The 21,977-nt window shown below is 28.5% G+C and overlaps 1 protein-coding gene across 23 annotated transcripts in view; it reads left to right on the top strand.

Annotated features, from left to right (window-relative positions):
• The window catches only part of LOC130893453 (tropomyosin-2), a 43,230-nt gene that overhangs the window by 6,906 nt on the left and 14,347 nt on the right, over positions 1 to 21,977 (top strand). For 6 of the 23 annotated variants that reach the window (XM_057799600.1, XM_057799591.1, XM_057799608.1 and 3 more), the window contains 5 exons: positions 639 to 772; positions 4,877 to 4,994; positions 10,819 to 10,889; positions 16,162 to 16,237; positions 20,499 to 20,561. In XM_057799600.1, coding sequence (XP_057655583.1) covers positions 639 to 772; positions 4,877 to 4,994; positions 10,819 to 10,889; positions 16,162 to 16,237; positions 20,499 to 20,561 — 462 coding nt within the window. Of the gene's footprint in view, positions 1 to 638; positions 773 to 2,508; positions 2,627 to 4,876; positions 4,995 to 10,818; positions 10,890 to 11,118; positions 11,190 to 16,161; positions 16,238 to 20,498; positions 20,562 to 20,721; positions 20,785 to 21,977 lie in introns of all 23 variants that reach the window. The other 17 variants (XM_057799602.1, XM_057799594.1, XM_057799598.1 and 14 more) reach the window with 5 other exon arrangements.

Below are 21,977 nucleotides of genomic sequence, written 5' to 3'. Positions count from 1 at the left end.
CCGCCCTAAATATTCCAATCAAATCGCTCTAATTTACTGTTTCGTGTGGTAATACCTTCAAATAATGACGTAATTGGCCCTTATTGGGAAATATCCTACTAATATTGTCAAAAAATTGTGGACCGAAGCTTGTAAAAAACGACTATAAAGAATAATTTGTATTAAAAATTGATAACAACATTAAACCATTAATATTATTATTAAAATAAAATTATTTTATACAGTAGAAAGCATTTTCCGGTGAATATGCCTTCAAATTATTGCGAAAAGTGGGAAAACATGTTATACGTTTGATTTCACTTGTGTAAATGATTGTGCGTTATTTTGGCATTGTAAAGTATCGAGCCCTTAATTAATTCTAAACTTTGATAGCTGTGCGACGACTTTCTGAAATCGGAGTTTTATTCTTACGATTTAAAAAGATAAAAACCAAGTAGATTATACTGGAAATTAAATGTAATGAGTCGTTTTATGGGGATACATTTTGAGGACGAGCTTATTTGTCGGCAGATCGATGATTGATACGACGAATGGGTTGATTGAGACCTCAATAACTAATTACTTTTTTTTATGAAGACCGCCATTTTGTTTATTATTGTTTTAATCGACATTTAATTGTATTTTCTCCTTCGTTACAGGCTGAATCTGAAGTAGCCGCGCTCAATCGTCGTATTCAATTATTGGAAGAGGATTTGGAACGTTCCGAGGAACGTTTAGCCACAGCCACAGCTAAATTGGCGGAAGCCTCGGCGGCCGCCGATGAAAGCGAAAGGTTTGTTTACCTCGAAACCTTCCCTATAAAAACAATTCCCGTTTAATTGAGTGTTTTTAGCGCACTAACTTTACCCCCCGTTCCCCAAAAATATTACACGATACGATGGTGTTAAATATATCGAATAAGGTGACGTCAATAGTATTAAATTCGTTTTACTTCCCTCGTATATCATTATTTCCCGATGCTAAATCTGTTTTTTTATCAATTTAGCGTGATTTCGTGCTAAATAACTATCGTTGAATCGTTTTATTTAAAAATTACGATTTTTACTATAATCTGGCAACAGTGTCTTAAGTTTATACCTCGTCGTCGGTGATTTTCGTCTGTTTTCGGTTTATTCGCTCCTCGATACCAGTCGATAATGACCACTACGTACATATTTGGATTGTTTTTTTGAACAAATTTCGAAATTTAGTTCGACGCCATATAATTTTTGTTAGTGTCTCGTATAAATATCGTCGTATCGTGTAATAAGAAATTGAGGTTATGTTACTTTTTTTATGGATCGAATCTAATGGATTTAAATGGATTAAGTTTACATTTAATAGGATAAAATTAGTCCCGACGATTATAAAATGTTATGTATCGTTTATTGTCGGTTATAAATAAAAAATTAGAGCACTTGTTAAATTCGTACAGTACAGTCGCGTTCCTATTTAATTGATGTCAATATTTAAAATTTTGTTTACATTGTAATTACAAGGATACCAACTATTATTTGGGGAAAATTGTTTATAGACGTTCACCGAATACTTTCTATTTATTTAATTAGTAATACGAACATCTTAAAATGACTTTTTCCCCATTTTTTTCAAATTCTATTTATTGTATTGTGATTTTTACTGTTTTTCAATTTTTTTAGTACTTGTTATTTTTTTTCTTACCTTAGAATTAAGTTTAGTTAAAATTTTAGTATGTTATTGAAAAAATTACGAATTTATTTTTTGGAATATGTACAGGGGCGTCTCCTGAATATTAATCGAAGTGGGCGCCATCTTGAAAAACACTTTTTATCGAATATCTCGTGAACCGCGCATCGTACGACAAAAATACATCAGATCATTTTTATAGATAATAATATTTGCCATCTTTTTTATTCGAAACTTTTTTTCGTATAACGCATAGGTTTTTAATTATTCAAAAAAATCTGTTCTCTTGAACTTAGCATTATAAACATTTTTTGCTCTGGTTTTTGTCCTAGTAAGATTTTGAAGAAACTGAACAAAGGAAACACCGTGCTGCCAACTTTAAATTGTAAATATAACAAAAAATTAAAATTGAAAGGTATACAGAATGTCTCAAATAGGGGTGAATTGTCTGGGGGTTATCGGGGTTTACCAGCGCTAGTAGCTGACCCAAATTCAACATAGAGTTTAAATGGTAGTAGAGCGTTTCTTAAATTCAGTTTTTTCAATATTTTACGGTATATAGGGCGCGGTAATCATCCCCTCAGGTGCTGTAATTAACTTCACTCGTATTATATTATTTTTTCGTTTAATTTTATTCTATTTTCACCACATTTTCTGTTCTGTTGAATAACTTTCTCCCTTTTTTCTTTTGTTATAAGTTTGTAGTGTAATTCTTTTTGTGTCTTGTATTATGTGATTCGAAAGTTAATTATCGTGATCGATTTAGTGACATAACCTCAAAATTCTTCATTGGACATTATTTTTTTTTGAATGTTGTGTGTTTACCTTTACCCAATAATACGAAACTAATCTGTCCGCATATAGGATACTCAAAGCATTAGAAAATAAAACAAATATGGAAGACGACAGGGTGTCTCATTTGGAACAGCAGCTGACACAAGCGAAACTAATAGCGGAGGAAGCTGATAAAAAATACGAAGAGGTATATCTACTCCTCCAAGCTTTATTAATATTCAACGAAAACGAAAAGACTTTACGAAACGATTTTGTATCAAAATGTTTCTCGTTTTTATGTCCATAATTTCGAACGAAACATTCATGCTTGTTTGAATTTGATTTTTGCACATAAAAAATACTTAAAATTTTTATTTTGACTTGAATGTTTGTTAGTCTTTTCGTTTTCTGCGTTTTGGTACAACTTTAATCGATATTTTAAGTAATTTTTGTCGTATGAACGATATTTTTTCTACCAGCAAACGACTGTTCGAGAAGGATCCAAAATGGGCAGATTTAATTACATATTTTTATTTACAGGTGTAGATATTTTCGAATGAATAAAGATGAAAGCGGTACGTACTGTAAACGAAACGTTTTCACCTTGGACTTAATAGTTAGCGGTTTTTCCAAATTTGGAATTAGTATTTAACAACCATCAGCACTTTCATGAAAATAAAGTGAAATATTGCTCGAAACATTCGAGTAGAATATTAAACGGTGTGTGTGTGTGTATATAAGTTACCCAATTACATTGCATCGTTGAATATTTAATAATTTTTTTATTACATGGGAATAATTTCGTCGAATTTCGTTAATAAGGAAAATATTTGAATTTGAAAGTCGATAGATTGATAAGTGGGCGTTAAAGGTGTCGGTTAATGTGAAGTTTTCTTTTTCGAATGCAGCAATTTTTTAATGGATGTCAACGGAATTGATTTTCAATTGATTTTTTATTAATTTTTGCGCTTAATAGAAAGTTCGGTTTGTTTTTTAATGGACTTGATTTATTTATTCCATCGCGTTGGTGAAAATATCGAAAAGAAAATTTTGAAAATTCTCCCAGTTTTGTTTTTTCTTTCGTGTTTCAAAATCAATATAAAAACTCACAGGTTGTTATTAATTAATCGCTAAAAAATTCAATTCATATTTTAATTTTTTTTTTAATCTGATTTTTTTATAGAAAAAATAGGCGGAAATCCAAAAAGCATGTCAATTTCCGGATTAAATTGTATAATTTTCAGGAAAATATAGTTTTTATGAAGTTTACGCAATCTTCCACCAAGAATAATTTTTTTTACGTTGCAACCGATACTTTTTACGAACCCCCCGTATCAAAAAAATCCTTTTTTACATAAATTGAACAAAATCTGAAACAATTTTTAGCAATTTTTAGAATAAAAGTCTTCCAAATCTGAATTTTAGTTTCATAACCTCATTTTTTAAAATTATCGTTGAAAATATGTAAAAAGCCATGAAATATCGTGTATTTTTGTCAAAAAAATACAAAAATCTTGTTAATTTTCAGTTCTAATGTATAATTTTCAGGAAAAACTAGTTTTTATGAAGTTTACGTAATTTTACACCAAAAATTATTTTTTTTACGTTGCAACCGATACTTTTTACGAACCCCCCGTATCAAAAAAATCCTTTTTTACATAAATTGAACAAAATCTGAAACAATTTTTGCAATTTTTAGAGCAAAAGTCTTCGAAATCTGAATTTTAGTTTCATAACCTCATTTTTTTAACATTATCGTTGAAAATATGTAAAAAGCCATGAAATATCGTGTATTTTTGTCAAAAAAATGCAAAAATCTAGTTACTATTCAGTTCTAATGTATAATTTTCAGGAAAAACTAGTTTTTATGAAGTTTACGTAATTTTACACCAAAAATTATTTTTTTTACGTTGCAACCGATACTTTTTACGAACCCCCCGTATCAAAAAAATCCTTTTTTACATAAATTGAACAAAATCTGAAACAATTTTTGCAATTTTTAGAGCAAAAGTCTTCGAAATCTGAATTTTAGTTTCATAACCTCATTTTTTTAACATTATCGTTGAAAATATGTAAAAAGCCATGAAATATCGTGTATTTTTGTCAAAAAAATGCAAAAATCTAGTTACTATTCAGTTCTAATGTATAATTTTCAGGAAAAACTAGTTTTTATGAAGTTTACGTAATTTTACACCAAAAATTATTTTTTTTACGTTGCAACCGATACTTTTTACGAACCCCCCGTATCAAAAAAATCCTTTTTTACATAAATTGAACAAAATCTGAAAGTGTTTTTTCAACTTTTTCACTATGAAAGTGTTTTATAAAAAAAATTCGAAATCTACGTACCGTTTTCATCATCTATTTCAAGCCGCACGTTGCCACGTATTATTTTCAGTTTATTATAATTTTTTTTATCGATATTATTTTATTGTTATAAATATGCAATTGAATTTAGGCAGCGCAAAGTACTAGAAAATCGTTCGCTGGCCGATGAAGAACGTATGGACGCCCTCGAAAACCAACTTAAAGAGGCCCGTTTCTTAGCAGAAGAAGCCGACAAAAAATACGATGAGGTTCTTAAAATTCTAGCAGTGTGATACCCCCCGTACTAATGTTTTCTTTATTTAAAAAAAAAAAAAAAAAATCCTGGGAATATTTTTCTGAACTAATAATTTGATGTGCTACACTAATTTAGTGCCTCGCCTCGTTTTTCTTTTTGGTAACATTGTGTCGTGGAACGTAATCATCATTTCGGGGATTCCAAATTTGATTCTGATCAATTTTTTTTTTTGCTGGAGGGTTGGAAGTGTTTAAAAGTGCAGTGATCGTGGGGTGGGATATTGGATTCGTTAAAGTGCAGCTGTTGTATCAAGTGTCTCTCCGTCCGTCAAAAAATTAATAAGTGTGATACGGTCAATTTGAAATTTGGGAAAATATTTAAAAAAAAAAATGTAAATTTTCATTGTTGTCTGTATTCTTTTTGGGAAATCGATCGGATCTGCAACGCAGATCAACTTTATTTAATAAAATTTTGTAGGGTAGTTGTAAAGCTGCGTATACACGATCAGGTAAGTCGCGTCCGGTTTTTTCTTTTTGATTCACTCGAAATCGGAAAACGTTCAAAGGAATTTTCTAATAGAAAATAGTTTAAAGTAAAATTTTCAAATATCTCGTTGACAAATTTGACGAAATTTATTTTTAAAGTACGTTTTTTATGATTTTCAATCACTTCGCAATGACATTTGAGATTGTACCAGTTGAATTTTTGCGTCCTATTGACTGCGCCAATTAAAATTATCTCGTTCTAAGTTATGCCCGTAAATAGCTCGAACAACTTTTCATTAAAAACGTTTTTTTTTTTTTTATACAATTTGAAATCGATGCAGCTTTAGTTTACTTATAATAGTAAATTGTGATGAAATTTTCCAAAATTTCGCATGTAATGATACTCAATTCATTCAAAATGGCATCTACGAAATGTATTGTTGCATTGAACGATCCTGTTGACTGCGCCAAATGAGATTATTTTATTCTACAATATGTTATGGATATTTCAACTTTGAATTTTTGTCTTTTATGATACTTAATTCACTCAAAATGGCGTCTACGACATGTATTTTTGGATTGGTTTGTCCTATCGACTGCGCCAAACGAAATAATAAACTTTTACGATATGTCGTGGATATTTCCATTAGTTTTGCGTGAAAAACGATTTTACATACAGTTTAAAATCGGTGCAGCTTCAATTTATGTATCGTAGTAAATTTTTCTAAGAAAAATTCGAGGAATTAACTAAAATTTTTGTCTTTTTTGCTACTCGATTCACTCAAAATGGCGTCTACGATATGTATTTTTGGATTGGTTTGTCCTATCGACTGCGCCAAACGAAATAATAAACTTTACGATATGTCGTGGATATTTCCATTAGTTTTGCGTGAAAAACGATTTTACATACAGTTTAAAATCGGTGCAGCTTCAATTTATGTATCGTAGTAAATTTTTCTAAGAAAAATTCGAGGAATTAACTAAAATTTTTGTCTTTTTTGCTACTCGATTCACTCAAAATGTCGTCCACGACATGCATTTTTGGATTGGTTTGTCCTATCGACTGCGCCAAACGAAATAATAAACTTTTACGATATGTCGTGGATATTTCCATTAGTTTTGCGTGAAAAACGATTTTACATACAATTTAAAATCGGTGCAGCTTCAATTTATGTATCGTAGTAAATTTTTCTAAGAAAAATTCGAGGAATTAACTAAAATTTTTGTCTTTTTTGCTACTCGATTCACTCAAAATGTCGTCCACGACATGCATTTTTGGATTGGTTTGTCCTATCGACTGCGCCAAACGAAATAATAAACTTTTACGATATGTCGTGGATATTTCCATTAGTTTTGCGTGAAAAACGATTTTACATACAATTTAAAATCGGTGCAGCTTCAATTTATGTATCGTAGTAAATTTTTCTAAGAAAAATTCGAGGAATTAACTAAAATTTTTGTCTTTTTTGCTACTCGATTCACTCAAAATGTCGTCCACGACATGCATTTTTGGATTGGTTTGTCCTATCGACTGCGCCAAACGAAATAATAAACTTTTACGATATGTCGTGGATATTTCCATTAGTTTTGCGTGAAAAACGATTTTACATACAATTTAAAATCGGTGCAGCTTCAATTTATGTATCGTAGTAAATTTTTCTAAGAAAAATTCGAGGAATTAACTAAAATTTTTGTCTTTTTTGCTACTCGATTCACTCAAAATGTCGTCCACGACATGCATTTTTGGATTGGTTTGTCCTATCGACTGCGCCAAACGAAATAATAAACTTTTACGATATGTCGTGGATATTTCCATTAGTTTTGCGTGAAAAACGATTTTACATACAATTTAAAATCGGTGCAGCTTCAATTTATGTATCGTAGTAAATTTTTCTAAGAAAAATTCGAGGAATTAACTAAAATTTTTGTCTTTTTTGCTACTCGATTCACTCAAAATGTCGTCCACGACATGCATTTTTGGATTGGTTTGTCCTATCGACTGCGCCAAACGAAATAATAAACTTTTACGATATGTCGTGGATATTTCCATTAGTTTTGCGTGAAAAACGATTTTACATACAATTTAAAATCGGTGCAGCTTCAATTTATGTATCGTAGTAAATTTTTCTAAGAAAAATTCGAGGAATTAACTAAAATTTTTGTCTTTTTTGCTACTCGATTCACTCAAAATGTCGTCCACGACATGCATTTTTGGATTGGTTTGTCCTATCGACTGCGCCAAACGAAATAATAAACTTTTACGATATGTCGTGGATATTTCCATTAGTTTTGCGTGAAAAACGATTTTACATACAATTTAAAATCGGTGCAGCTTCAATTTATGTATCGTAGTAAATTTTTCTAAGAAAAATTCGAGGAATTAACTAAAATTTTTGTCTTTTTTGCTACTCGATTCACTCAAAATGTCGTCCACGACATGCATTTTTGGATTGGTTTGTCCTATCGACTGCGCCAAACGAAATAATAAACTTTTACGATATGTCGTGGATATTTCCATTAGTTTTGCGTGAAAAACGATTTTACATACAATTTAAAATCGGTGCAGCTTCAATTTATGTATCGTAGTAAATTTTTCTAAGAAAAATTCGAGGAATTAACTAAAATTTTTGTCTTTTTTGCTACTCGATTCACTCAAAATGTCGTCCACGACATGCATTTTTGGATTGGTTTGTCCTATCGACTGCGCCAAACGAAATAATAAACTTTTACGATATGTCGTGGATATTTCCATTAGTTTTGCGTGAAAAACGATTTTACATACAATTTAAAATCGGTGCAGCTTCAATTTATGTATCGTAGTAAATTTTTCTAAGAAAAATTCGAGGAATTAACTAAAATTTTTGTCTTTTTTGCTACTCGATTCACTCAAAATGGCATCTAATGAACGTTTTTTTCTGCATTGAACGAACCCCAATCGAAATATCTACAAAATTTTGTTAAATAAAAACGGATTGTTTCTCAGATCGATCGGAGACTGGTTTTGTTAATTATTTATTAGGAATGTTGTTAGTTTTAATATCACAAAGATAACAATCATTCATTTGTTAAGTTCTTCAAACGAACAAACACGCGATTATGATAAACAATTTCTGAATTTTAGTTATTCGAATAAAACGTTACAGCTACGGATCCTATTGACCGCGCCAATTCGCTATTTTTATTTTTTTTTATTTCTATCATAATCGTGTGATGGTGAAACTGTTTTCTTTTTAGCATTAATTATTTATTAATTCTGTATATAATATTGTATAGATAAAAACGTTGTTTCTATTCAATAATTTCGCTAACGGGAGTGTTTTTATTTATTTAACCGAACTCGTTTTTAAAAAAAAACAGTTGTCGGTCCGAAGACAGTCCAAACAGTTTCATATTAATTTCACGGATTCGTTAGTGGCGGCAAACATGATGAGTATGTTCCATGATTTTAATTTTTTGTTTCAATTTCGAGGGTTGATTACTATAATTCAAGATCGAAATTTTATTTTTTATTAATTATTATTTTTATACAGTTTGTCCACGTAAGTTGACGACATGTGGGACATAACTTTTTTATTATTAATTTTACGGAAAAAAGTTATTCTTTATAAAATGTTCTAAATGGTCCAAAACCTAAAATTCGATCATCAGATGTTGAATTTTTTCAGTCGTATACGAGGTTTGTCAAAAAATATATGTGCAAACTTAAATTTCCAACTTAATCGCAGAGAAAATGTAGAAAAAAATATTTTTTTAATGTAAATAAACAATTTGAAAGCTATTTTTAATTCTAAACATTTTTTCTTTATAATAATTTTCGATATTGTCAAAAAGATTCTAGAGCGAAAAACACATTTTTTGACAAACCTCGTATACGACTGAAAAAGTTTAATATCTGATGATTGAATATTAGGTTTTGGACCATTTAGAACTTTTTATAAGGAATAAATTTTTTTCGTAAAATTAATAATAAAAAAGTTATGTCCCGTATACCGCCAACTTACGTGGACAAACTGTATAAACAACGTTTCTATAAGGAAATTTCGTGAAACTTTAGGTGAATTGTGAACAGTAAATTTTGAAAAAAAAAATTTGAGTGATTTTTGAATTGTAGCTTCAATGTTTATCGTAAATCAACCCTTAAAGTTTTTTTTACGTTTTTGATATATTTTTGAATAACTGCGCAAGAAATATTGCATCTTTCCGATTTCGATTTGTTCTATTTTGTTCAAAATTTAATTTGGTTTTGACAAATTTCTTTTTTCGATAGGCGAAACTTCAAAAAACTGCCATTTCAATAATTTTTTTGTTTTTTTCCCTCTATTCTCTTTCTACTCTCTTTTTCGCTCATTTTCTCGTTATTCTCCATTTCCTTTCCGCATCTCGTTCATTTATTCCCGCTCTTTTCTCCAACTTAACCTATTTTTCCTCTTTTCCCTTCTGTCTTCATCAATTTCTCATTCTTATCTGACTGTTTCTCTCCTTTCTCTCTCCCGTTCTCCTCTCTGACTTTCCTTCTGTTCCATCATCTTTGAAATTCCTTCTTTTCATTCTTCCACGTCTTCTTTCTGACATACTTTATATTTTTTCATCTGTGACTTCCCTTCTCTTTATTCCTCTCCGTATTCTCTTTGACTTCGACTTTTACTTCTTTCTCATCCTCTCTGACTTTCCTACTTTTTCTTCATCTTTTACTTCCCTCTCTTTTATTCCTTTACGTCTTCTTTCCGATTTCCCTTTTCATCTTTGACTTTCCTTCTTTTTATTCTTCTACGTCTTCTTTCTGACGTTCCATATATTTTTTCATATCTGACTTTCTTTCTTGTCTTTCTCTTTGACTTCCCTTCTTTTTATTTCTCTCCGTATTCTCTCTGACTTTGACTTTCCTTCCTTTCTTTTTATTCCTCTACGTCTTCTTTCTGACTTCCCTCCTTTCTCGATTTCTCTTCGTCTTCTCTCTCTTTCCTTTTTCGTTATCTTTTTTTTCTTTTTCCCGTTTCTTTGTTTTTGCTTCGACGATTGTCCCAATTCGTTCAATATTTGTAAATAGTTTCGAATTTTTTGCTCTTTCATTTCAATTCCCCCCCTTTGTAGACTATTTTTGTATTTATCCATATTCTTCCGTTTTTTTTTTCTCTTAGATATACCGTGCGTTTCGAAAAATTTCCTTTTTTATTTCCATTTAAAATTTCGAACTTTTCCACGTTTGCTAACATTTTTTTTCTTATATAAGAAAATTTGATAAAAATTAATTTTGAACAATATTTCTTCGTAGATCTGATTGGTCAGTACACACAAAAAAAGAAAAAGAAAAGAAAATGTTTCCCTTTTATTTTAAACCCTTTCGTTCTATAGGTAGCCCGTAAATTGGCTATGGTCGAAGCCGATTTGGAACGTGCCGAAGAACGTGCCGAAGCCGGAGAATCGTAGGTTTCGATTTTATACCGTGTGCGTTAAAAAGTGGCATGTTTTTTTGTTTCTACCCCGCCTACACGATATACTTAACTGAAATTTCGTTTTTATTGGAATATAATTTTGATTAAATCGATAAATATATTTATAATAAATTATATTCCATTGTTTATCGATTTGTTTTTAATAAATTAATGATTTTGTCGTTATTTGCTTGCTGCATGATTGCGTAAATGTTGACAGGCCGCTCGGAAACTGGTTTTGATGGAACAAGACCTCGAAAGGGCGGAAGAAAGGGCCGACCACAGCGAACAGTAAGGCTTTGCTTATTTTTTTTTTTTTTTTTAATTTATTTAAATATTATTTTGGGTTAACAAAATTTACGTAATTCAACGGACAAAAGTACAAAGACATACGAGCAGGTGGATTTTTTCTATTTAAATCCGTTTATTTTCATAAAACTGTAGAAAAAAATCACAATTTATAATTTCTACGAAATTTTTCTCGTTTTTTTTTTTTTTGATATTTTAATCGTCATTTAAGATTCGACATTGTTGTGTCAAAAAAAAGCACCAAGTTTCCGAAATTCCGACTCGAAAGTCAAAATGTTATACTCTCATTCATTGATTATGAATCTACGTGTTTACTATCTACGATGGATACGAGGGAATATGAAAAAATCGTTCAATTTTTGAAAAATCTTATGAAATATTTGAGTACGGTCCAAATAATGATCGAAATTTCAAAAAACTTTCTATTTAGAAGAAAAAATGCTCGAAATTTTTGAAAATCGGTGATAACGTTTCCGATTTTTGGAAAATTTGATCAATTGCGAAAGAAAATTTTAGAATTTGTGAAAAATCTTACGAAATATTTGAGTACGGTCCAAATAATGATCGAAATTTCAAAAAACTTTCTATTTAGAAGAAAAAATGCTCGAAATTTTTGAAAATCGGTGATAACGTTACCGATTTTTGGAAAATTTGATCAATTGCGAAAGAAAATTTTAGAATTTGTGAAAAATCTTACGAAATATTTGAATACGGTCCAAATAATGATCGAAATTTCAAAAAACTTTCTATTTAGAAGAAAAAATGCTCGAAATTTTTGAAAATCGGTGATAACGTTTCCGATTTTTGGAAAATTTGATCAATTGCGAAAGAAAATTTTAGAATTTGTTAAAAATCTTACGAAATATTTGAGTACGGTCCAAATAATGATCGAAATTTCAAAAAACTTTCTATTTAGAAGAAAAAATGCTCGAAATTTTTGAAAATCGGTGATAACGTTACCGATTTTTGGAAAATTTGATCAATTGCGAAAGAAAATTTTAGAATTTGTGAAAAATCTTACGAAATATTTGAGTACGGTCCAAATAATGATCGAAATTTCTAGAAATTTTTTATTTAGAAGAGAAAATGCTCGAAATTTTTGAAAATCGGTGATAACGTTTCCGATTTTTGAAAAATCTGATCAATTGCGAAAGAAAATTTTAGAATTTGTGAAAAATCTTACGAAATATTTGAATACGGTCCAAATAATGATAGAAATTTCAAAAAACTTTCTATTTAGAAGAAAAAATGCTCGAAATTTTTGAAAATCGGTGATAACGTTTCCGATTTTTGGAAAATTTGATCAATTGCGAAAGAAAATTTTAGAATTTGTGAAAAATCTTACGAAATATTTGAGTACGGTCCAAATAATGATCGAAATTTCAAAAAACTTTCTATTTAGAAGAAAAAATGCTCGAAATTTTTGAAAATCGGTGATAACGTTTCCGATTTTTGGAAAATTTGATCAATTGCGAAAGAAAATTTTAGAATTTGTGAAAAATCTCACGAAATATTTGAGTACGGTCCAAATAATGATCGAAATTTCAAAAAACTTTCTATTTAGAAGAAAAAATGCTCGAAATTTTTGAAAATCGGTGATAACGTTACCGATTTTTGAAAAATCTGATCAATTGCGAAAGAAAATTTTAGAATTTGTGAAAAATCTCACGAAATATTTGAGTACGGTCCAAATAATGATCGAAATTTCAAAAAACTTTCTATTTAGAAGAAAAAATGCTCGAAATTTTTGAAAATCGGTGATAACGTTACCGATTTTTGAAAAATCTGATCAATTGCGAAAGAAAATTTTAGAATTTGTGAAAAATCTCACGAAATATTTGAGTACGGTCCAAATAATGATCGAAATTTCAAAAAACTTTCTATTTAGAAGAAAAAATGCTCGAAATTTTTGAAAATCGGTGATAACGTTACCGATTTTTGAAAAATCTGATCAATTGCGAAAGAAAATTTTAGAATTTGTGAAAAATCTCACGAAATATTTGAGTACGGTCCAAATAATGATCGAAATTTCAAAAAACTTTCTATTTAGAAGAAAAAATGCTCGAAATTTTTGAAAATCGGTGATAACGTTACCGATTTTTGAAAAATCTGATCAATTGCGAAAGAAAATTTTAGAATTTGTGAAAAATCTCACGAAATATTTGAGTACGGTCCAAATAATGATCGAAATTTCAAAAAACTTTCTATTTAGAAGAAAAAATGCTCGAAATTTTTGAAAATCGGTGATAACGTTTCCGATTTTTGGAAAATTTGATCAATTGCGAAAGAAAATTTTAGAATTTGTGAAAAATCTCACGAAATATTTGAGTACGGTCCAAATAATGATCGAAATTTCAAAAAACTTTCTATTTAGAAGAAAAAATGCTCGAAATTTTTGAAAATCGGTGATAACGTTACCGATTTTTGAAAAATCTGATCAATTGCGAAAGAAAATTTTAGAATTTTTGAAAAATCTCACGAAATATTTGAGTACGGTCCAAATAATGATCGAAATTTCAAAAAACTTTCTATTTAGAAGAAAAAATGCTCGAAATTTTTGAAAATCGGTGATAACGTTACCGATTTTTGAAAAATCTGATCAATTGCGAAAGAAAATTTTAGAATTTTTGAAAAATCTCACGAAATATTTGAGTACGGTCCAAATAATGATCGAAATTTCAAAAAACTTTCTATTTAGAAGAAAAAATGCTCGAAATTTTTGAAAATCGGTGATAACGTTACCGATTTTTGAAAAATCTGATCAATTGCGAAAGAAAATTTTAGAATTTGTGAAAAATCTCACGAAATATTTGAGTACGGTCCAAATAATGATCGAAATTTCAAAAAACTTTCTATTTAGAAGAAAAAATGCTCGAAATTTTTGAAAATCGGTGATAACGTTACCGATTTTTGGAAAATTTAATCAATTGCGAAAGAAAATTTTAGAATTTGTGAAAAATCTTACGAAATATTTGAGTACGGTCCAAATAATGATCGAAATTTCTAGAAATTTTTTATTTAGAAGAGAAAATGCTCGAAATTTTTGAAAATCGGTGATAACGTTTCCGATTTTTGAAAAATCTGATCAATTGCGAAAGAAAATTTTAGAATTTGTGAAAAATCTCACGAAATATTTGAGTACGGTCCAAATAATGATCGAAATTTCAAAAAACTTTCTATTTAGAAGAAAAAATGCTCGAAATTTTTGAAAATCGGTGATAACGTTACCGATTTTTGAAAAATCTGATCAATTGCGAAAGAAAATTTTAGAATTTGTGAAAAATCTCACGAAATATTTGAGTACGGTCCAAATAATGATCGAAATTTCAAAAAACTTTCTATTTAGAAGAAAAAATGCTCGAAATTTTTGAAAATCGGTGATAACGTTACCGATTTTTGAAAAATCTGATCAATTGCGAAAGAAAATTTTAGAATTTGTGAAAAATCTCACGAAATATTTGAGTACGGTCCAAATAATGATCGAAATTTCAAAAAACTTTCTATTTAGAAGAAAAAATGCTCGAAATTTTTGAAAATCGGTGATAACGTTACCGATTTTTGAAAAATCTGATCAATTGCGAAAGAAAATTTTAGAATTTGTGAAAAATCTCACGAAATATTTGAGTACGGTCCAAATAATGATCGAAATTTCAAAAAACTTTCTATTTAGAAGAAAAAATGCTCGAAATTTTTGAAAATCGGTGATAACGTTACCGATTTTTGAAAAATCTGATCAATTGCGAAAGAAAATTTTAGAATTTGTGAAAAATCTCACGAAATATTTGAGTACGGTCCAAATAATGATCGAAATTTCAAAAAACTTTCTATTTAGAAGAAAAAATGCTCGAAATTTTTGAAAATCGGTGATAACGTTACCGATTTTTGGAAAATTTGATCAATTGCGAAAGAAAATTTTAGAATTTTTGAAAAATCTCACGAAATATTTGAGTACGGTCCAAATAATGATCGAAATTTCAAAAAACTTTCTATTTAGAAGAAAAAATGCTCGAAATTTTTGAAAATCGGTGATAACGTTACCGATTTTTGAAAAATCTGATCAATTGCGAAAGAAAATTTTAGAATTTGTGAAAAATCTTACGAAATATTTGAGTACGGTCCAAATAATGATCGAAATTTCAAAAAACTTTCTATTTAGAAGAAAAAATGCTCGAAATTTTTGAAAATCGGTGATAACGTTACCAATTTTTGGAAAATTTGATCAATTACGAATAAATCTACGTGTTTACTATCTGCAATGGATACGAGGGAATATGAAAAAATCGTTGGGTGACAAACTATGACTCAGCTGACTCATCGATTTGATGTTTTGAGTGCAATCGATTGATGTTTAGTCTTGGGGTTGTTTTGACGATGTTTTCATGATCAGGAACAGCTGATTTTGGACGACATTGAAGAAAATCCTCCTTCAACGTAATAAAACCCCCCACGTCGAAAGTCATAGAAAATGTTGGCGATTTAAAATCATTTTTTGACGTAGAGTATGTGCGAACAATTCAAGTATCCCTCGTATGTTTGTTTACCATTAAATATATATATCAATGTAATGTTTGACGTATTCACAACAGTGTTGCCGTATCTCGAAATTTGAATAGAGAAACTAGCGGTGGTTGTGGCGCAATTTATTTTTAAAAACACCCTCGTAGTAATCGAATTATTTTGTTTTTTTTTTTTTCGATGACTTCGAGTTATTTGAATGACGTTACGAATCCGACTCGTACTAAAATGATGATTCATCATCGTACGTCAATATTTCTAGGAAATATCCGTCGACTAGGTCCTTAAAGGACGTAAATTAAAAGCAGGACCGGCCGCTTCTTCCAAAATAATATAAAAAATTAATGATATTTAGTTGTTGACGTGTTTGTGCATGTTTTCGTTTTGAAAATTACAATATTTCAGGTATATTATTCGTTTCTTCTTCTTTTTTTTCTAGCAAAATTGTAGAACTTGAAGAAGAACTTCGTGTAGTAGGAAACAACTTGAAATCCCTCGAAGTATCTGAGGAAAAAGTAAGTTTCCACGATAATTTCGAATTTAATTCTATTTTTTATATATTTAAATTGATTTTAAATATTTTTACGTGTAACGAAGCTTATTAAAAATATTTTTTAAGTCCCCCCCATTCTGAATGATTTATAAATCCAATTAAGATTACTTTGAATTTAATTTGTTTTTTTTTTTAATATATAATTCAACGATTTAACTTTGTCGCATTTAAATTTTATTATTTTATATTGTGGTATGACTTTTTGGAAATTTTCGTAATTTTTTTAAGGATTTATTTGATATTTTTCAATTGATTTTTGAATTTGGTTGATTTTATCGTCAATTAATAAATTAAATGATTATTTATTTGAAAAATACACGTTTTGATATTTATTCACTTTATTAATAATTATAAAAAATATTAAGTGTTTTTATCGATATTCAAATTTTTGAAATTATTATTTATTTTGAATTTAATAGGCTTCGTTTTAATTTATAAATTATATTGCAAGTTAATTTTACGTTGGATAGCTAACGAGTTTCATTGGCGAAATATGAATTTTTGGTGGAAATAACTCGAAAAAATTTTGAAAATTTGATTAAATACTAAAAGAAATTTTAGAATTTTTGAAAAATCTTACGAATTATTTGAGTACGGTCCAAATAATGATCGAAATTTCAAAAAACTTTTTATTTAGAAGAGAAAATGCTCGAAATTTTTGAAAATCGGTGATAACGTTACCGATTTTTGGAAAATTTGATCAATTGCGAAAGAAAATTTTAGAATTTGTGAAAAATCTTACGAAATATTTGAATACGGTCCAAATAATGATCGAAATTTCAAAAAACTTTTTATTTAGAAGAGAAAATGCTCGAAATTTTTGAAAATCGGTGATAACGTTACCGATTTTTGGAAAATTTAATCAATTGCGAAAGAAAATTTTAGAATTTTTGAAAAATCTTACGAAATATTTGAATACGGACCAAATAATGACAGAAATTTCAAAAAACTTTGTATTTAGAAGAAAAAATGCTCGAAATTTTTGAAAATCGGTGATAACGTTACCGATTTTTGAAAAATCTGATCAATTGCGAAAGAAAATTTTAGAATTTTTGAAAAATCTTACGAAATATTTGAGTACGGTCCAAATAATGATCGAAATTTCGAGAAATTTTTTATTTAGAAAAGAAAATGCTCGAAATTTTTGAAAATCGGTGATAACGTTACCAATTTTTGGAAAATTTAATCAATTGCGAAAGAAAATTTTAGAATTTTTGAAAAATCTTACGAAATATTTGAGTACGGTCCAAATAATGATCGAAATTTCAAAAAACTTTTTATATACAAGAGAAAATGCTCGAAATTTTTGAAAATCGGTGATAACGTTACCAATTTTTGGAAAATTTAATCAATTGCGAAAGAAAATTTTAGAATTTTTGAAAAATCTTACGAAATATTTGAGTACGGTCCAAATAATGATCGAAATTTCAAAAAACTTTTTATATACAAGAGAAAATGCTCGAAATTTTTGAAAATCGGTGATAACGTTACCAATTTTTGGAAAATTTGATCAATTGCGAAAGAAAATTTTAGAATTTTTGAAAAATCTCACGAAATATTTGAATACGGTCCAAATAATGATCGAAATTTCAAAAAACTTTTTATTTAGAAAAGAAAATGCTCGAAATTTTTGAAAATCGGTGATAACGTTACCAATTTTTGGAAAATTTAATCAATTGCGAAAGAAAATTTTAGAATTTTTGAAAAATCTTACGAAATATTTGAGTACGGTCCAAATAATGATCGAAATTTCAAAAAACTTTTTATATACAAGAGAAAATGCTCGAAATTTTTGAAAATCGGTGATAACGTTACCAATTTTTGGAAAATTTGATCAATTGCGAAAGAAAATTTTAGAATTTTTGAAAAATCTCACGAAATATTTGAATACGGTCCAAATAATGATCGAAATTTCGAGAAATTTTTTATTTAGAAAAGAAAATGCTCGAAAATTCTGAAAATCGGTGATAACGTTACCAATTTTTGGAAAATTTGATCAATTGCGAAAGAAAATTTTAGAATTTTTGAAAAATCTTACGAAATATTTGAATACGGTCCAAATAATGATCGAAATTTCGAGAAATTTTTTATTTAGAAAAGAAAATGCTCGAAAATTCTGAAAGTCGGTGATAACGTTACCAATTTTTGGAAAATTTGATCAATTGCGAAAGAAAATTTTAGAATTTTTGAAAAATCTTACGAAATATTTGAGTACGGTCCAAATAATGATCGAAATTTCAAAAAACTTTTTATATACAAGAGAAAATGCTCGAAATTTTTGAAAATCGGTGATAACGTTACCAATTTTTGGAAAATTTGATCAATTGCGAAAGAAAATTTTAGAATTTTTGAAAAATCTCACGAAATATTTGAATACGGTCCAAATAATGATCGAAATTTCGAGAAATTTTTTATTTAGAAAAGAAAATGCTCGAAAATTCTGAAAATCGGTGATAACGTTACCAATTTTTGGAAAATTTGATCAATTGCGAAAGAAAATTTTAGAATTTTTGAAAAATCTTACGAAATATTTGAATACGGTCCAAATAATGATCGAAATTTCGAGAAATTTTTTATTTAGAAAAGAAAATGCTCGAAAATTCTGAAAGTCGGTGATAACGTTACCAATTTTTGGAAAATTTGATCAATTGCGAAAGAAAATTTTAGAATTTTTGAAAAATCTTACGAAATATTTGAGTACGGTCCAAATAATGATCGAAATTTCGAGAAATTTTTTATTTAGAAAAGAAAATGCTCGAAATTTTTGAAAATCGGTGATAACGTTACCAATTTTTGGAAAATTTAATCAATTGCGAAAGAAAATTTTAGAATTTTTGAAAAATCTTACGAAATATTTGAGTACGGTCCAAATAATGATCGAAATTTCAAAAAACTTTTTATATACAAGAGAAAATGCTCGAAATTTTTGAAAATCGGTGATAACGTTACCAATTTTTGGAAAATTTGATCAATTGCGAAAGAAAATTTTAGAATTTTTGAAAAATCTCACGAAATATTTGAATACGGTCCAAATAATGATCGAAATTTCAAAAAACTTTTTATTTAGAAAAGAAAATGCTCGAAATTTTTGAAAATCGGTGATAACGTTACCAATTTTTGGAAAATTTAATCAATTGCGAAAGAAAATTTTAGAATTTTTGAAAAATCTTACGAAATATTTGAGTACGGTCCAAATAATGATCGAAATTTCAAAAAACTTTTTATATACAAGAGAAAATGCTCGAAATTTTTGAAAATCGGTGATAACGTTACCAATTTTTGGAAAATTTGATCAATTGCGAAAGAAAATTTTAGAATTTTTGAAAAATCTCACGAAATATTTGAGTACGGTCCAAATAATGATCGAAATTTCGAGAAATTTTTTATTTAGAAAAGAAAATGCTCGAAAATTCTGAAAGTCGGTGATAACGTTACCAATTTTTGGAAAATTTGATCAATTGCGAAAGAAAATTTTAGAATTTTTGAAAAATCTCACGAAATATTTGAGTACGGTCCAAATAATGATCGAAATTTCAAGAAATTTTTTATATACAAGAGAAAATGCTCGAAATTTTTGAAAATTTGATTAACTACAAAAAGAAATTTTAGAATTTTTGAAAAATCTTACGAAATACTTCAAAAATAACCAAATAATTATCGAAATTTCACGAAAATTGTTCAAAGTTCCAGAAAATTATTGATTTTTTGAAAAATTTCAAAAAGAAATCGAACTTTTCAAAAAATTCTTTGAAAAAATCGTTGTATTGAGATGCGTACTTCGATTCGTACGATACGAAATAAAAATATTTGTAAATGATATACAGGGGGTGTGATAATTATTAATTCGCGAAATACGAATTATCGATTGAAATAATTCGAAAAACTTTGTTTTCACTGGGTATAAAAGTGAATTGTATGAAAATGCGTTCGCCGAATATGAATTTTCATAAAAAAAACTCTCGTTTTAACGAATAATTTATTCACTCGAATATTTATTGATAAAACACTTTACAAACCAAAATTTTCTAGCGGGAATTTCGAATCGATAGATTTTTTTTTTTCGATTTTCATTTCCACATTCCACTTCGCAAAACTAAAAAAACCAAAAATCAACCAAAAATGAAATTTTCTCTTCGAAATATGTACGTACGCGGAATTAGCTTGCAATATACGATATTTAATAAAAATATTGAGACGTAATTTATCCGAAAAACTCCGTATAGGCCAATCAACGCGAAGAAGAATACAAAAATCAAATAAAGAACTTGACCACTCGCCTAAAGGAGGTACACATACAACACCTACGTTGGTTGGATCGCTTTAACATTAACAAACTTTTTTTCGTTATTATTTTTTTTTTTTTTGTTTATTATTTTATTTTTAGCATGTACGACGATTGTTAAGTGTTTCTAATGAGAGTTATTATTTATTTTAACTAACATTTAGGCCACCCGCAAGGAGGACGAGTATTCGGTTACGTTAAAACAGGTGGAACAACAATTGAGAGAGGTAAAAATTTTTTTTTCTAGGGAAACGAAAAAAATTCTTTCTCGGAATGTGTATAGCGGATGATGGTAGAATTATGTTTCCCATAGTGTATTCAACCACGCCACGTCATGTATATGCTACGGACATTTTATTCATTTTTTATCGTTTTTTTTTTTTTTTTTTTTTTTTTTTTTTTTTTTTTTTTTTTTTCGATGTATATTTGAAGGGCGCAGGATTTGTATTATAACGTCGTCGTCGTTGGTGGTGAACGAAAAGTGTATGAAAAAGTAGATCGGGGGATAATTTTTTTTTATTTTTTTCGAATTATTCTGAATTAAAACTCTCGGTGGAATTGGCTCTTGTATATATTTTGGAAATTTTGGGGAAATTGCTTCAGTTTTCCGTGAAGCTTCAAAAAAATATGACGCGTTGAAGAAAGTGCTCGAAAATTTATGAAAGTTGTAGATTTATTTCCAAAAATCGATGTCGTTTGTTTATAAATATTCAAAATGAAATCGATTTTCTCAAAAAATTGTTTTATTTTTTCTGCTAGATTCAGAAAATCATTCATTTCATTCAAAAAACGTGAGGAAATTATCGAATTTTAGAAAAATTTCTAAATTTTTCTTAAAAGGTCGAATTACCGATCGAAAATTTATAAAAATTGTTTAATTTGCCTGCAAATCTCCGGTAAATTATTACGTATTAAAGGAAACGAAAAAAAATTTCAAAAAATTGATTCTATTTATGAAAAATATTAAAAATGAAATCGACTTTTTTTAGAAAATTATTCAATTTTTTCTGTTAGCGTGAGAAAAGTGATTCTATTCAAAAAAATTGCTCGAATTATCGAATTTTGGGAAAAAATTCTTAAATTTTTCTTAAAAGATCGAATTACCGATCGAAAATTTATGAAAATTGTTTAATTTTCCTGCCAATATTCGATAAATTATTACGTATTAAAGGAAACGAAAAAAAATTTCAAAAAATTGATTCTATTTATGAAAAATATTAAAAATGAAATCGACTTTTTTTAGAAAATTATTCAATTTTTTCTGTTAGCGTGAGAAAAGTGATTCTATTCAAAAAAATTGCTCGAATTATCGAATTTTGGGAAAAAATTCTTAAATTTTTCTTAAAAGATCGAATTACCGATCGAAAATTTATGAAAATTGTTTAATTTTCCTGCCAATATTCGATAAATTATTACGTAT

Source organism: Diorhabda carinulata, chromosome 4 (assembly GCF_026250575.1).
Source record: "Diorhabda carinulata isolate Delta chromosome 4, icDioCari1.1, whole genome shotgun sequence".
Lineage (NCBI taxonomy): Eukaryota > Metazoa > Arthropoda > Insecta > Coleoptera > Chrysomelidae > Diorhabda > Diorhabda carinulata.
Note: the sequence above shows the minus strand (reverse complement) of the source record. Positions and strands in the feature narration are given on the sequence as shown.